Raw genomic sequence first — 17,827 nt, 5'->3', positions numbered from 1 at the left:
GCTTTTAGCATGAATCTCGTGTACTTGCTTCCCTGGGGGTAACATTCCTTTGTGAAACTCTAGCTCAACGCAAGAAGCTAAATCTCACTTCTAGTTCAGCCCTTAAACGTCAATTTCCAGAGGGACGAGCAAAACGCGCAAGGAGACCTGACGACATGGGTGAGGCTATGGTGGGAACAAAGGGTCCTCAGGCACCTGGCACAGGTGTCTCCTGCGTGTCCCCTTTCCTGGCCCTGCCTGTCTCCAGACCACAGCCTCCCCTCCATCTTCACACCCCTCAGTCACAGACCCGCTCAAAGCCAGGGTCCTTGCCTCAGGTGTCGGATATACACGGCTGTGAAGGCCAAAGCCAGCCTTTCCCCACCCTGAGTGGTCCTTGAGCAGGACCGTTAGCTTTGCTCACACCAGGTGGGGTGGGTTTGGAGGACTGGGTGAGACACTTTCTCTAGTACATGAAAACCAGCCACCCTGAAGTTGCCAAGGTGAGCATCACAGGCTGAGAGACACGAAATACATAAGCCAAGGACCACCTCGGGCTGTCTCAGAGCTACTCCCCCCCCAGAACACAACATAAGCAAACACCTGAGACTCTTGATTGAAACAGGGTCAATTACCTGTGAATCAACTCTTCCTCCTATAAAACTAAAACTTACCTTTGAAATATTTCCTCTTTGAAATATGACACAGAAAAGAACAAGATGTATCCTCACTATGTACTTATAACAGACCCAAGCAGCAACTTTGACATAATCTTTATTTCTATATGATCTAAATATCAACCATGAAATTCTGAAACTTTGGAGGAAAAAAAAGAAAAAGCTAGGAAAAGTGTGGCACTCTCAACAAAGTTTACTCATTATTTTTTCAGCAAATATTTATTAATCCTCTACTATGCCCCAAGCACCGTGGCACCTAATTCTCTCATTTTATTAATTAAAAAAAACTAAGGCCCAGTGCAGTTCAGGGGATAACCAGCTAATCTGGGGTAGCATGGTTGGGGCAGAACTCAAATTGGTAAGGCTTTTTGCGCTCACCCTGAGCTGTTCACAACCTGTGAAGTCAATTGACCTTAAGACAGGCCTTAAAAAGGATCAGGTGCTTCTGTGGGATGGGCTGCCTCTTTATGGCATCATCAAGCTAAGTGTTTATGGCATCATCAAGCTAAGTGACTGAGCCCAGTGCCTTGGCAAGTATAGGCACCTGAGAAGTATTTGTTGAATGACTGACTACAAAGAAAGAAGCAGAAGGAAAGCGCTGAAGCTGGAACCTTGAAGACCCGGCAATCTTGCAGTTGGGCACTTCGGTTTGGAACAGGCAAATCGTGTTCCAAAGGGACTGCAACTGTCTGCAAAGTGCATGAACCGCCAGCTCTCCATTTTTCTAAGACGTCAGTGTTCCTTACTTTGGGATTTCAAACGATTTGCAACCACTGAGGTCTAGAACTTTGTTCTTAAACACTTTTAGTGTTCTCTCCTACGTGGTGAAAAAGAGTGAGCACAAGTGTGGGCAGATTCCAAAGCCAAGCTCATGGGAGAAACCCCAGTCATGCAAGGGTGGACCATGCCCCTCTTCAGGAGGAATCCCTCCCAGGTGCCACAGGCAGACATGTTGCAAGGAAGCTCAAGACAGGGTAGGTGCACAAAATAATTGCTGACCTCTTTTTCTCTCTCTGATCTTCCAGGGTTCTTCCTAGCCTTGCTTCTCTGGTTTTTCTTATTTTTCTCTTCCTTCATGCCTTTTACTGTGGCCACGGGGTCCTGGACTATTTCTGAGGTGGGGGCCGTGTGACTGCTCATTGACCAATCAGAGATGGCCTTAGAGCTCCAATGAGAGTTGACAGGGTTGGCAGGAGGCAAGAGGGAACTTGCCCCTGGAGTTGCATATTCTAAAGAACTGGTTTCCACAGGTTCAAATTCATAATAATCCCACTCCAGGGCACTGGAGGTCATTCTTCAACTAATTCTCAGTCTTTACCATGACATAAAGCACAGTATCTGTAGAACATGAAGTTAGGAGTAAATTCTTCATAACATTAACCTTCTCTATCGCTACCCATCACCCAAGATAGGTAACTTCTGAAATGATTTTTTTCCAATACTTAATCTCCCACCAGCTTCTTTAAAGAGCACTCATAAAGAGTTTTCTTCCTTGACTTCCTACATGAGTTTCAAGGCTGATCAACAAGCACAGTAAACGTACAGAAGACACACATGAACCATATTCTGGCAAATGCATTACTTCAGAACTAGTAAAGATCAATTCTACGTTCTCCATTCCCAGCTGTTTCTACACTGTTTTGTTGTTCGTTTTGTTTTAAGCTACCTGGGAGAAGCAATGTACGCATCGTCTAGACCAAGGGAAAGATGCAAAAAAAAAAAAAAAAAAAAGATTTCAATAAGTGAAAGAGTTCCTCTCTGAAAGTAGAGCTGGCTTTCCTTCTGCGGCCATGTCCCCCTTTGGCTGCCTTGGCTCCTGAGTTTTTACTTCCTATCTTGCCTGATATAAACAGCAGTAGTTCTAGAAAGTCAGCATGGCTTTTGCTTCAGGAGAACACAGTGATACTCGCAGCTCAGGACCTGAGACATGAGTGTTGGGTCAGGATGGGTTAGCATGCCTGGTACTGCAGCCTTGCCACCGTGGCAAGCAAGGGCTTCAATTATACAGAGAAAACCAGATGCAGCCTGACATATTTGCACCAAGCACTGAATGCCCTGCGTTTCCTGTGGTCAGAATCTCTTCTCTCTCCCTGTATTTTTGCTCCTGTCGTGTAAGGATAAGATATAATCAGGTATGTTATGATGGCTACAGTGCAAGGAAAGAACAAAGTGTTGTGACCCAGGGTAGAAATCAACAGCTTAAAGCTAGATCAGCATCTTTTGAAAATAATATCCTTGATGACTCAATAGGTTCCAGATATAACCAGAAATTTATGAATGACACTGACAGCCTTATGCCCGTGTATATGACATACTTGGTTATTTCTTTGTGAATGCTGTCCTTCTCAACTGGTGTGTTTGCCAAGTTTTAGGACATTACACAGAGACTCAAAGAAACCTCGAAGCGCTATGGTAACCCACACCCTAGCCCACCTGAGTGTCTGAAATCTGATAACGTTCTGTAACCACAGAGATCACAGGTGAATCTGGAAGGGGTTTATAAATACTAACTCTCCAAGATTCTGTGTTCCTCACAAAAGTTCTTTCTCCTTTGAGTCCTACTATACAAATTAGAGTTAGAAACAGAATTGAGAGTTTCTGAAAATAGCTTCCAATCAGATTATCATTAGGATATTTTCCTAATAGCTCACTGGACGGCAATTTACATAATCTTTTCTACATCCCCTTCTTAGAGAGTTCACCCTCTTCAAAGACCCAACAGGGCCACCCTATGCACTCGGTGACCCCATGCCAGCCACTGCTGAGTTACTCAGGAATGGATTCTTGACTCCAAAAGAGCCACTGGAATCTCTTTCTAGATAATTTGACTAAAGAAACTCAGAGACTGAGTTTCAATCATGGCAGAGCACCAGAGTGAACTCTTTCTGGAGGCCTCCTTTTTCTCAGATTCCATGAGATCAGTGTGCTGTTGTTTCTTTAAATAGGCCCTTTTTAACTGAACGTATACAGAATAAGAGAAATCAAGGCGAGAAAATTAAAAAATTACGTTTTTAAGCTTCACCTTTTCTCCAGTTATAAGTTTGGTCAATGACACATTTCCAGCAAGCCTTGCCTATACTCGTGTGTGTGTGTGTGTGTGTGTGTGCGTGTGTGTGTGTGTGTGTGGTGTGCTCCTTCATACTGAGACAGGACACAGACAAGATGCCCTTCGAGGCTCTGCACTTGAATAATACTAGACAGGAAATACTACCACTAGATAGGAATCATGATGGAAAGACCAGCTCACACTCCCAAACTCGACCTTGCTACTGAGAACGGGGCCCACAGCAGACCTTCAAGAGGAAGTTCTTCCCACCAAGATGAAGCTACAAAGTGCTGGAGAGCATCTCCTACCGCCCCCTCCCTCCCCTCATAGCTAGTTACATGTTGTGGGATCTGAGGCAGACAAGCCCCCTTGACAACCACGCCCTGATAGAATGATGGCTTCTACTCACATCGTCCTGGACATCGAGGTCGCAGCCAGCCTTCAGCAAGATCTGGACCACAGAAAGATGGCCCTTATTGGCAGCAAGATGCAAGGGGGTCCGGCCATGCTGTCAATGCAGAGCAAACACTGATTTCAGAACAAGACGTCACGCGCTCTTCCCCTGGGGGCGGGGAGCCCAGAGCAAGGTTTGCACAGTAGCGCTCCCTGCCACCCCCACACCCCCCCCCCCGGTTCAGTTTGGCAGGAGATTCTTATGGATTCATCCAGAATTCAAGTTTGTCTTGGTTAACCTTGGCTATGGGCACTGTGATCAAGGAACAAAATACGCTCAAAATGTGGAGACTTCCCTTAGTGCATAATTTCCACTCCCCGCTCATCCAACCAGCAAGTAGGAAAGTGAGGGCTTTCAAGTTTTCTCTTATTTCCCCACTGGTTTGATAGTCAGGGATGGTGAAGTGGCCACAGTGAATCTGATGGGGTAAGAGATGGGAGAGCAGCAAAGAGTCAAGCTAATCAGCCCCAGAGAAGTCTAGTTAGTAATTCCTCAAAACTGAAACTGATGGACAAACCGTTAGAACACATCCTCCCCTCTTTAGAAACAAATTTTTAAATTACAAGGTATTTCAGCCATTCAAAAATATGAACATTTTAAAATGTACACAGCCACCAATCACTTTAAGAAAAAATTAGAGAAACTGTAGCCATTCCTCGTGAACCCCTCCCAGATCTCATTTCCCCTCAACCCCGAGGTAACCGCTCAATTTGGGATCCGTCATCCCTGTCCCTTTTATTACACTTTACTACACGTTTGTAGCCACGCATAATAGATGAACATCGTTTTGCTTGTCTTCAAACCTTACATAAATGGTATTAAACTGTACAATGTCATTTGGCAATTTGGGGGGGGTCCAACATTATATTTTTGAGTTTTTTAAAAATATTGTCACATCATTCACTCATTCTCCCACTGATGGGTTCCAGGTTGTTCCCAGTGGCTGGCAGAACACACGTGAGTGCACGTCTCCTGTGCACCTGAGCGGGCTTCTCAGCCCTGCTGGTGAGTCAGAGATGACCGTTCCCTGCAAGCGGGCTCCTGAGCTGTGACACTGAGGGTCGCACTCAGAATAATCCTCTTCAGTATAAATCAGTTTCCATCTAGAGAACTGACCTTGCCAAACGCCTAATTCTCCAACTCTTGAAGGAGCCATTATGTTGCCTTTGCTTTCTCCCTCAAGTTCACGGTGAAGAAACGTTCCCACCCCAGCTCCAAACAGCATTTAACCATGCACGGCCCCACCTGTGCTGAAACACTCCCAGGGGAATGAGGGTCTCACACGGCCTGAGTCCTCTCTCGCATCTTGGTAAAACTTCCCAAAGGCCTTTACTGATATTCTAGCAGGATAAACCCATTTATGATCTCGATCAAGTGCCAGTTTGCCGTGGGTAACTAGCCTTGCAGGAAAACAAGATGGCAGACAATAAAGGATCTTAACTTCAACCCGCGAAATGCAATCAAAGCATCAGAATGATTCTGGAAAGAAAGAGGTCAGAGCTCACTTTAAAATTAGAATTCTTAATTAAGAAAAAAGTTTGTCCTAAGAAAGTGGGCTATAAAAAGCCTTCATAAAAAGGCAACGTCTGAGATGAGATGAAAGCGTGACCTGCCTTGGCTGGCAACTGTGCTCAGCGCGGGCCGCTTAACCTTGACTCCTCCGACGAAATGTCCACAGCTGATGAGATGGAGCCAGAGAGCCTGGTTCCCCCCTCGCTGGGCCTGGCCCCGGGCTCCACCTGTCCTGCGTCCTCGTCCAGGTCATCGGATCAGTGACCTTCACAAGGCTTCTAGAGCATCCTGAAACAAGGGGAAGCCCACTGCATTTGTGAGGAGAAAGACGTGTGTGCTGTGAGGAGGGCTGACAGGATGGCGGGACACAAGAGCTTCTGAGCATCTGGAAAGTGCAGACCGTGCGGGCAGAAGCTGCCCCGAGAGAGGCTGGGAAGGAGGCCACAGGCCGAGGAGTAGCTGGTGCCACAGGTCAGGGGAGCCCCAAGGAACATCCCTGTCAGCAACCAGATATTACAGTGTGGAAGCTGAGGCCCAAGGAGGCGAAAGGGTCTGCCCAAGTGAACACCAAAGAATCAGAAGAAACACCGATGTGGTTCCAACCAGGCCACGTCTGGAGGGCACTTCAGAAACTACAGATTACTAATGAGGCGGCCCTGGACTGGAGGCAGCTTCCCCCTCCAAGGTCAGCAGAGTCCCCTCTGTGGAGAAAAGAGAGGCCAGAGGCACTGGAGCCCGACAAGCCTCGTTCAAATCCCGGCTCTGACTAGTAACACCTGTGAGATTTTGTGCAGGACACTCTCCTAAGCCCCTTTCCTCATCTGTGAAACAGGAACGGTCTCCACTACTCACCCCGCAGGCTTCAAACAGGATAAGTGAGGGAACGCCCACCATCCATCACGGGTTTCCTTCCCTCCAACTGTCCCCAGCCTCGCCCCTGAAGACACCCCAACCGCTGCCTCTCCTCCCTGACACCCCTGCACCGTTGCCTCGGAGACAAGTGAGATGTTTTCGAGGGCACAGACCTGGGAGAAGACTTGGACCTTGGGTCACCTGGATAGCCAGGTGGGCCCTTGCCGGAGGGTTTTGAAATACAAGGTCCCACGTCTCCACGTCTCTCTGGAAGGGGCTTCTTTACTGAGAAAACCCTTCTCCAGTTCTGCGAGAAGAAATGTTCACGGCTGCCTTCTCCACACCCACAGCACTTCGGCTCCCCTCAGGGAACCACCAGTCCTGTTCTGAGGGCCCTTCCCACTAGGCCGTGATCTCCCCGAGTGCGGGACTACACCTCAAACCAATCCCGGCGCTCCTCAACCACAGGGCAGGCCGGGCCTCCCAGGGTCACTGGAGCAAATTCCACAGTTCCACACTTGACCAGAGACAAGGCGGGCCCGGAGGGCTGCAGCCGCCAGGTTCGGGGACGTCTCAACCCCTCAGAGGAGGTGTAGGCATCCTGGGGGCTTCACGAGCATCTGAGCAGCTGCAACAGTGACACAGGGACTCCTCTGAGGAGGGTCAGTGTCCCCCTTGCATGTCTGACTCCTTTTCTGGCATCTGGTAAAACTATAGCGAGTAGCAAAGGCAGTAGTAACTGGTTTCCCATTGACCCTGAAGCTGTCCACTCCTGTTCCCTGGGCTCTCCTAACACAACCCCCCCCCCACACACACACACCACCCACCCAGAAATGTGGTTGGTTTTCCAGAACATTCTGTAGTGAAAAGCAACAAAAGTAGAGCCATTCAGGGGAGTAGCTGCTCCCACCCAGCACACAGGGATACCCCAAGGTCATGCCTGACAAACGCAGAAGGCTGAAACCACCCTAAGTGTGAGGGGGAAAATAAAAACTGATCTTTAGAGGGGTCTTTGAATGACCTGAACTTAAGGGTACAACCGGTCTCAACCTCCACGCCCCTAGGAATGGCCAGTGGAAGACATGGGAACAGGAGAAAAGACTGTGGACCATGAATGATAAGAGGAAGAAGTTTCTGAAGCACTGGTTTGTCCTAGGCCCTGCCTAATTCAAAGACCAGTTTAACCCAACTCAACCCAGGCCCTGGTGAGCCCAGCAAGACCAATAGCAACAAGGATGAGAGCAAGGGCCAGCAGCAGCTAACATTTATGGGACGCTTACGGCATGGTAGGCACATCTTAAGAGTTTTACATGTATTAGCTCATTCAATCTTCCCAACGACCCTAGGAGGTAGGCAGCATTATTAAGCCCATTTTACAGATGAGAAAACTGCAGCCTAGAGAGACAGTCACTTGTTCAATGTCACGCAGCAGGTAACTCGAGTCTGGATTCACCCCTAAGCCAGCTGACCCCAGCCCGCATGCTCTGGCCCACCACACTCCCTGCTAGCTGCTTCCTGTGGGAGGAGACACTCCCCTGGCAGAGGGCTCCACTCTCAGGATGCTCCCTGGGCTCCCAGCTGATCGCCCCTGAGGGTGCTTGCAAATTACCTCGTTTCCTCAGAATCTCCAGATGAGGAGAGAGGCTGTCCATTCTCACTGTACATCTGAATCGCCTGGGGAGGTTGGTCTGTGTGTCTGTCCTCCCGTGCTGATGCCTGAGGCCTTCCTCCAGAGTTGCTGACTCAGTGCTCTGTGGGGCGCAGGCAGCAGGGGTTATACATCCTCCCCAGGTGATTCCAATGAGTGACCTGGGCTGAGGAGGGGCCGGAATAATCCTCCCCAGAGCAGCCATAGGCCCTCAGGTGAAACCTGCCCAGGGGGGACCGTTCCAGCAGGAGTCATTCCTCTCGGTACATTCCTCATGACGCTTTCGTCCCCAGCTGTCAGTACAACACACTAAAAGACTGCATCTCCTCAACGCAGAACTTTCTGTATCGTAAGAGAGTATATAAACGATACAATGACACTACTAAAAATTCGGAAAATGAAAGCAAATCATCTGTGAGTCCACCACCCCATACAAGGATTATCGTCTTTACCCCATCTCTTCCACTGCATCTTTTCTATTGGTGCTTTTGCAGTTACATTCACAGGTCACATGAAACTAGCTTGCTTGTGCATTAATAGTGGTCCTCAAACTTTATTGGGCAGCAGAGGCTTGTTAAAGACAGCTATCTGGGCCCCCTTCCAGGGTTTCTGATTTTGTAGGTCTGGGGTGGAGGCTGAGAATTTGCATTTCTAACAAGTTCCCAGGAGAAGCAGATGCTGCTAGTATAGAACCACATTTTGAGAGCCACTAACATAAAGCACCGGTTTTCGATGCCGTTCCACATTAGAGTCACCTGAAAATATTTTTAAGATCTCAACTTTCAACCCCAGATTCCATCAGCCTAGGGTGGGGTCTTGGAGTGGGTGTTTTTTAAGTTCCAGGTGATTCTAACGTGCAGCCGGAGGTTATGAACCCCTCGTTGCATGCTTTAAATGTGCTGGTCCCTCCAAGCTGCCCTGGGGTCAGGATGGGCCTTCTGAGAACAGCGAGGGGAGAGAGGGTGCAGGACCCTGCAGAGAGCACGTTTCCCTGATCCAACCAGGGAGGGGCAGAGGCTTGGAGCACACTCACTTCCAGGGAACTGAATGGCAAAGGGCCTTGAGACGTAGCCAGGCAACAACTACAAAAAAGTGGCCTCACTGTCAACAGCTCTGGGCTCTGGTCTGGGTGCTGCTTTGTTCTGGCATGTTGAGCCCTGCGGGTCCCGATTTCCAGCAGAACTGCTGCATGGTAACAAAAGAGTGACTCCCGTTCCAGCAGGTGACCCGTAAATTACACTCTCAGGTGATCATAAAGGGCGCTCAGAATGAAAAGTCCCTGCTACTCGTTTGGAAGAACCTAACTCCCAGCTGGAGGGGGTGGGGCTCGGTCAGGGAATATTCCTAGAGAAGAATTCCTGTTCAGATAAAGATCTCCCACCAACAAGGGAGCCCAGCCAAAGGTAACCAGCTTAAAATACACCTTGAAAGAAAGTGGAGGTGTTTTGTTCCTCCCTGTGTTCAGATGTGGCACTTAATCCCTCTCACCAGACACTCCAGGTGGACCAAGGTATTTACACTGGAGACACCTCCCTCGGGAGGGGCGGAGCCCCAGGGAGGCGAACCAGGGGTAATTTGAGAACCACAAGCCACCAAAACAAGCCTGGAAAGACTCTCTCTTCCTACAGACTCCATGGTACCCGAGAGTCCTGGCCTGTGACCCTGGTCACTCATTACTCCAGTCGGGACCTGGAAACTGGGTCACAGCTGCTTTCTCCTGCTTAGGTATCTCAGATCCTCCTTACTAAAGGGCAGGCCTTTCACACTGACAACACTCGCCCCATGAACACCTGCCCCATGGGTGCTGAGCCCTGACTCCTCAAGGAAGCTGCCTGGTCTAACAGAGTGGACCTGAGAAGTGAGAAGAAAGGGTGCTTAGCCATTCCTGGAACAAAATGATATGCTTTTGCTCAAGCTCACACAGACACACGGGGCAAAAGGAGGCTAAAGGAATTGAGACTCCTTAGCTCAACGCAATAAAACAATTGAGCCATCTTAACTGGGTGTTGTTACAAGGAGGGCAGTTGCAGAGACGTGACCCACATGAAGGGAAACAGTTCAACAAGAAGAATTTAGGTATAACCTAAATTAATGTAATAATTTCAAAATGACAACACTTCCTTTCTTCAGATCATGAGAAATACAATAGGTCAGGATCATGCAGTCTTTTGAGGCGAGTAAAGTCTGTATTACCTGCAGCATTAAGGAAATAGGAAAGAGAGAGAGGAAGCAAGAAAGCTGTAACAGCAGTAAAGTAGGAGTGGCACATATTTTAGAAACAATATAACACTCGGATTGAAAAGGGTCTGAGAATTTAATTTGGAGAGGATAAGTAAGGCTAGCAGAGGGTCAGTGATTTTCAAGAGCTCAAGTTTTATTTGTGGCAGAACAAATAACAGCTGGAATCCTGGCCACTTGGCCCCTTGTTCCGGTTTTAAATTGTATTACAAGGCTCCCCACAAACTTTCTTAGGTGTCCCCAGGGTCCCCTGATCATAAACAGTATTCCCAGAGCTTCGACTGCCTGGAATGGTGTCGATTTGGGTCCAAAACTTCAAAGTCCTTCTCAGGCTTATGATTCAATGAAAACACAGTTATCAAGATATTCAGGGGAGAAAATGGACAAAGAAAAAGTGCCACGGATAAAAGGAAAGTGAGAAAATAAAACTTTACATTTTAAAAAAATGTATAGTGTAAAGAGACTTCAGAACTTTCTTTCCTTTTTGGAAATGTGATTTGTCTACCTGCCTACTTGAATGAGTGACACATCACATCTCAATCAGACCGTAGGTGACAAGAAACAGCGAGGGAATAAAGTCCCTGGATGACAAAAATCAGGATCCAATACAATCTCAGATTGGAAGGACAGGCTAATTTTAACAAGACAAAATGTAATGGGGGCAGATGTAGAATTCCTGCGCTGGCGGGGGTCAACAGTCCAATCATACTCGGGCAGGGCTACTGGGATTGTCCTCTAAAATAACAGTCCTTCCTTTTAAAACGGTCAGTGCCAAAAAGCTTCATAATGTTTCTCTAAGTCTTACTTTGGGGAGGGCCTAATAATCATAAATAATTGGGAGAGATGATTTTAAATGTGTATGGTTAGGAATCAATTATTCAAACATAATGGCTTCATTAATAAGAAAATTCCTTTTCAGGTGATACAGAAACTGTTAGGGTCGGGCTTGCTTCTAGAAAGGTCCACCAACCAGAAGGACCAAAATATTTCAAGCAACTTAATTGGCTGTAAAGAATCCCATTGGTTAGGGACTTCCCTGGCAGTCCAGTGGCTAAGACTCCGTGCTCCCAATGCAGGGGGCCTTGGTCTGGTGCCTGGTCAGGGAACTAGATCCCACATGCCACAACTAAAGACCCCACATGCCACAACTAAAAGATCTCGCGTGCCACAACTAACAGATCCCGCGTGCCGCAACTAAGACCTGGCACAGCTGAATAAATAAATTAATTTTTAAAAAAAGAATCCCATTGGTTCCTATAGTACATCTATTCCTAAGTTAGAAGGTATCAGTTAATGGCCTCCATGCTCCTTACAGGTAGCTACTTAGACTACATTTTCAATACGTTGAAACATTGACAGAGCAAAGCACAGTGGTCCAATGCCTGATGAACTATGGTTGAGAGGTAAGAGCTGTCCTCTCTTATTTCCTGATTTTTATTGGAATCATTGCCTTTTCAGCAATTGTTAATATAATCATGTGGGGTTTTTTCCCTTTTAATCTGTTGGTGTAATGAATTACGGAACCATCCTTGCATTCCTGGATCAAACTCTACCTGGTCACATTGTACTATTCTGATATGTGCTGTATTTTATTAAGTAAGGTTATTAAGAATTTTTGTTTCTAATTCATAATTGGGATTGCTCTATAGTTCTTGTATTATTTCTCTCACTCTCATTTATATTTACCTGGTTTTGGTATTAAGGTTGCACTGGTTTCATAACACAAATCCAGCTTTCCATTTTGCTCTATGCTTTACAATAGTTTAAACAACATTGGAATTGGTTTTTTGTTAAAATACAGAACAGGGCTGTGAAACCATCTGGCTCTAGCGCTTTTTTAAAGGTTGCATCTTTAATCACATTTCTAATCTTTTCTATGGTAATTAGACTATTTAAGTTTTCTGCTTCTTGGGTGAACTAAAAAATTTTTTTTTGTTATGGTTAAATATACATAACATAAAATTTACCATTTTAACCATTTTTTACTTTATAATTCAGTGGCATCAAGTATATTTCCAATGTTGTGCAATCATCACCATTATTCAATTCCAGAACTTTTAATTATCCCAAACAGAAACTCTGTAGCCATTAAACAATAATTCCCCTCTCCCCCAGCCCCTGCTAACTTCTATCCTACTTTTCTTTTCTTTCTTTTTTATTACTTTGGCCTCACCACATAGCATGTGGGATCTTAGTTCCCCGACCAGGGATCAAACCTGGGCCCTCGGCAGTGAAAGCACATAGTCCTAACCACTGGATTGCCAGGGCATTCCCCCCACGCTACTTTTCATCTCTATTAATTTGCCTGTTCTAGGCGCCTTATACAAGTGGAATCATACAATATTTGTCCTTTTGTGCCTCTCTTATTTCACTTAGCATAATGTTTTCAAGGTTCATCCATGTCACAGCATGTATCAGAATTCTATTCCTTTTTAAGGCTGACTAATATTCCACAGCAATAATGTGGCTGTCTGTAAGCCAGGAAGAGGGCCCTAAGAGGGCCTTCTGCAGCTCTGAAAATTACAAGGGCCTGCCCTGTAATTATGCCCTGCCCCATCAGTGCCACTCACAGAAACCTGTCCCACAGACAGGAACCAAATCTGCCAGCACCTTTATCTTGGACTTCCCAGCTTCTAGAACTGTGAGAAATAAATGTTTGCTGTTTACCCACCTAGTCTGTGGTATTATGTTACAGCAGCCTAAACAGACTAAGACAGCTATTGATATGGGGATTACACTGATTGATGTAGAATCAGCCTTGCGTTTTCACTTGCTCATGGTGTAGAATTCTTTACACGTTGCTCTATTTGATGGAAACACAGGCTGAAAGAAGACCAGGCATAGTCACCACCTACTCACCCATCTTGGTTTATATCCTTGGTTTATAACAACTTAAACATGCAACAGCCAGCTCTCACTGGAAACAAACCAACAGGCCTGCTGAGAAAGAATTTTCAGTCTCCAAACAAGTTCCTGGCTTCATTTATTTTCTGAAACCGAAGTCATTACAGCTTAAGAGTAAGAAAAGAGAAAGAAGAAAACTAATAGAGAATCCACCAACAGACCATCTGCACTGGCATCTGAGCAGAGGCCCAAGTGGGCAACTCAGCAGCTTTTAAAGCTTCTTTCCTCTCTAGCTTCCTTATTTTATGGCAACCCTAGAGCGTGGATTAGGTGATGACACTTCGTGGAAGTTTTACAACAGGACGATTACTGGCCTGGAAACCAGTGATCCTCCAATGCGTTTCGTTCGGGAAAGACACAGGTACTTAGGGGGTGTTACCAGCACATTAATCTGGGCTATAAAAGTCAGCTGTGCAGCTTGAGGCTTCCGTTTTCAGCGCAGACTGCTAAGGCAACGGAGCATACACTGCACAGACAGACCCAGGGATGGGACATGCAGCTGACTTGCTGTGTGAACACCCCGGTACGGACTGGGCCTCTGGGCCACCGCACCCAGCAGGCCTGCCCGGAGCTGGGGAAAGAGGGCCTGCCTTCACCCCCGCTGAACACCACTGCAGACACAGCAAGAGGGCAACAGAAGAGGCCCCGCAGAGCAAGGCACCCCTCCCAAGACTTCCCCAGAGGCCACGAGCAAGCAGCCGAGAGACTCAGGGCTGACCCCGGACTCCCGTTCCAACAGCGGCGACGGCTGCCTCTCCTGAGGTGCTTGAGTCAGTGTTAAGGGTCCATCCCCGACGTTTCGAGGCTTGCTCTCCTCAGTCACAGCACGTCTCCCCCTCAGGCCCAGGCAGGGACTTAAGTCTGACCCATGACACCAATTCTTACACTGCCCTCTCCCTCCCCCAAAGGAGCATCTCCGGGGGGCGCCCCCTACCTTTGCGGGAAACACTAGCTTACCTAACACCCTCATCATCCTAAGTGAACCCTCACTGAGCCTTTCCTAGTATTAACCCAGCAACATGCCACGCACGTCTCACAGGTGGGCCACACGACAATTCACAGCATGCATTTGCCTTCCCACGCTCAAGACGTGGATCTCCTGCAGGTGAACTTGTTTCTAGCTTGCGTTACGGCATCGATAATATCAGTACTCCGTGGTGTTCCACAAAAAGCGCCATGAATTCCAGGCATCTAACCACCGACTTGGCAGCGCTCTGCAGAGAGCATTGCCCCGTCCCACACACGGGGCTCCGGGCTCCCGGGAGGAAGGCCCGGAGCAGTGAGCTGGTTCCCAGCCGGCTGCTCGTTAGAGTCATGGGGGCTGTGAAACAAGCCCGGCCACACCCCACATCAGTTAAATCAGAACCTGGGCATCAGTATCTTTTTAAGGCTCTCCAGGTGATCATACATGTGGTCAATACTGAAAACTGCCGACCTACCGAGGGGAACTTCTGTGCCTCTGAGGACCACGGATGCAAGTGAGAAAACAGTGATTATGATAATAACTACCCTCCTCTGAGCTCGTTCCACATCCTTACTACACTGTACAAGCACTCTGCATGGATCACCTCATTTGACCCTGACAGCAAATCCCCGAGGTAGGGGTTAGGCTGATTTTACAGACAGGAAACCAAGGTTCAAGGAGGCCAGGGTCACAGAGATGGTGAAGTGATTCTCTGCCTCTGCTCTTGGGAAGGAAAAATTGGGAGATTTTTAAACGGGTGACAAAGTCATAGAGACAGGAAGTGGAGCTGTGGTTGCCAGGGCAAGGAGGGTGTGGGGTGGAAGTGTTTAAGGGGTACTGAGTTTCCGTCAGGAAGATGAATTCTGGAGATAGATGGGGCTGGTGGTTGCACAAAAATGTGAATGGACTTAATTCCATTGAACACTTAAACACAGTTAAAGTAGTAAGTTTTGCGTTATGTATATTTTACTATAATTTTTAAAAATGAAAAGAATTTAAAAATAAAAATATAAAGTGGGTGAAAGCGAGAGAGATGACTAAGTGCCCCATTTCAGGCGCAGTGCAATTCCAGGTCATCTCCGGGTTATCTTCCTTGTCTTTGAGCTATTTCACAAGTCTGTAAGTCTTAGAACCCTGAGGGTGATGCCAACAAAGTGTGTCTAGCAGATTCAGTGTATACTGGCCAGTTTTATACCTAATAAGCAAATTTATTTCCGCTTTCCCGAGACCTGCATATTTGTACTTTTCTGCATTCTCTTTTGAAGCAGTTGCAACATCTTACTGGTTCCCTCACTAATTGATTAAATAAAATCTGAACACGTGTTCGTTTATACGAGTTGCTCAGAATTACCACCATATGTCAAGTTTCCCTGATTTCTGACAATAAACTACAAAGGCCGAGTTTGCCCGGTGGAGATTTTCTTCCCACAGGGTGATGCTTCCAGCTGTTGGAGAACAAAAAGAGGATTTTCTGTGTGACCTGACGTGTAACTCCGCACCCTCAGGGCCCCCATGGAGCGTGTGGACCCAAGAGCAGGACCGGGGCTGCATCAGCCCTGCGCAGGCCCAGCCCTCACTCAGGAGGTGAGAACACACTGGCTACTGCGTGTGAGATGCGAAGTCCCAGGCCGCCTTGGGAGGGTGAGGAAGGGGAGGAGATGTGTGGAGACTCCCACCACTGACCTCCCATCAGCCACCCCTTGCTTTTCCCCCTGACTCCCAGGAAGCTGGCACTAGACACAGGCCAGAGCTGGTGAAAAAGAGAAAACTCTATGAACCCATGACGAAGGGGACAGGAACAAAGGCCAAATAGAGCCACTGCCGAGAACTCCTGGCGAGGAATGGAGAAAGGCAGGATAAATTCGGAAGAAGGGCCAGGAAAAGAGGGAGGAGGGAGGGGCTGGTACAGCACTGGTCACAGCGCGCTTAAAGGGCAGTGTTCCCAGGCCCCCCTCTCTCTGCCGGGAGAGTGTACACCAGTGCAAGCTCCACGCAGAGCCGTTCTGCTCCAGCTCTGAAAATTACAAGGGCCTGCCCTATAATTATGCCCTGCCCCATCAGTGCCACTCGCAGAAACCTGTCCCACAGACAGAACCACGCTGTGCAGTAAGACCTCAGGACAAGGTCAGTGGCTGCCACATAATTTCTAAGAGCAGAAGATAAACAGAATCTAAATGCCCATCGATAGGGGATGGGTGAAGCCAATTACGGTTCACTGAAGAAAAGCAAAGGGAAGAAGGGTGTGTATAGTGTCCTACAGTTTTTACAGAAGCAATCTGTGGGGCAATACATAGAGATACATCTATTTGCACATATACGCATAAACTATCTCAGGAAAAAAACGCAAGAAACAGGTAACAGAGGTTGCCTTCAGAAAAGGAGACACTGAGCCGCTGGGAGAGAGTGTGAAAGACTTATCAACTTTTTGTGCCTTCTGTTTTAGAACCATGTGAATGTTAATCTTACCTGTTCAAAATATTTAAATTGGTTATATCTTTTTTTTTTTTTTTTAATTTTTGGCTGTGCCGCGCGGCATGTGGGATCTTAGTTCCCCAACCAGGGATCAAACTCGTGCCCCCTGCAGTGGAAGCATGGATTCTTAACCACTGGACTGCCAGGGAAGTCCCTTTTATATCTTTTTAAACAAATGTATGGAGTCTTCTGGAAGAAGCATGCGACAGACAACACGTTCTCTCAAGTGGACACTTCATCTGATCAACGGCCCTGTAAGCGTCTGTTTCTCACGCCGTCCTCCTCTTGGGGACTGGGGATTGGCAGCTTTCAGGAAAGGACTACAAACCAACAGGCTGGCGAACAAGTGCAGACCCACCCCACTCCAGTAAGTCCTAATATTAGACACACTCCCACAGAATCAAAACCAAAGCAAATGAACATCAACAAAAAAGATCCTTGGCTTCCACTGTTCTGGCTGCATTTCTTGAGGCCGTGAATGTACAGCATTTATCCACCTCCAGCCTTCCCTTGGGAGTGGCTGCTCAAAGTATCCACCAGCCCTGCATGCTCTTCACTTCTGCAGACACGATCAAAAGTCATGCTTGGGAAAGTGACGTTACTACAGTCAAACCATTTGCGGTTCTCTTTTTAAAAGTTTAAAGTTTGTATTTATTGGAGCATAGTCATTCACTAGTAATGGGATACCTGATATGAAAGCTCCACAGGAGCCACAAACAACCTACAAATGTGTCGGGGCCCAGGTGAGGCCACCCAAAATAGGCCTCAATAGCACAGTGATTATTTTGAATTAAAGTTACTTGAGGGCTTCCCTGGTGGCGCAGTGGTTGAGAGTCCGCCTGCCGATGCAGGGGACGCGGGTTCGTGCCCCGGTCCGGGAAGATCCCACATGCCGCGGAGCGGCTGGGCCCGTGAGCCATGGCCGCTGAGCCTGCGCATCCGGAGCCTGTGCTCTGCAACGGGAGAGGCCACAGCAGTGAGAGGCCCGCGTACCGCAAAAAAAAAAAAAACAAAGTTACTTGAGAAATAGCCGGTGAGGAAAAATACTTTAAAAAAACACTCTGACCACCCCACCTCTTTC

General features: G+C 47.5%; 1 protein-coding gene across 4 annotated transcripts in view; it reads right to left on the bottom strand.

Moving 5' to 3' along the window:
• Positions 1-17,827, bottom strand: part of ANKRD6 (ankyrin repeat domain 6) — a 222,702-nt gene that overhangs the window by 71,978 nt on the left and 132,897 nt on the right. For 2 of the 4 annotated variants that reach the window (XM_082669178.1, XM_082669180.1), the window contains exons 1-2: positions 4,112-4,206; positions 1,656-1,994 (exon numbers count right to left, since the gene is read on the bottom strand). In XM_082669178.1, coding sequence (XP_082525304.1) covers positions 1,656-1,949 — 294 coding nt within the window. In that variant the 5' untranslated portion in view covers positions 1,950-1,994; positions 4,112-4,206. Of the gene's footprint in view, positions 1-1,655; positions 1,995-4,111; positions 4,211-17,827 lie in introns of those variants that run through there. The other 2 variants (XM_082669179.1, XM_082669181.1) reach the window with 1 other exon arrangement.

Source organism: Grampus griseus (assembly GCF_964374135.1).
Source record: "Grampus griseus genome assembly, chromosome: 13".
Classification (NCBI taxonomy): domain Eukaryota; kingdom Metazoa; phylum Chordata; class Mammalia; order Artiodactyla; family Delphinidae; genus Grampus; species Grampus griseus.
This window is presented reverse-complemented; position numbering and strand designations above follow the sequence as displayed.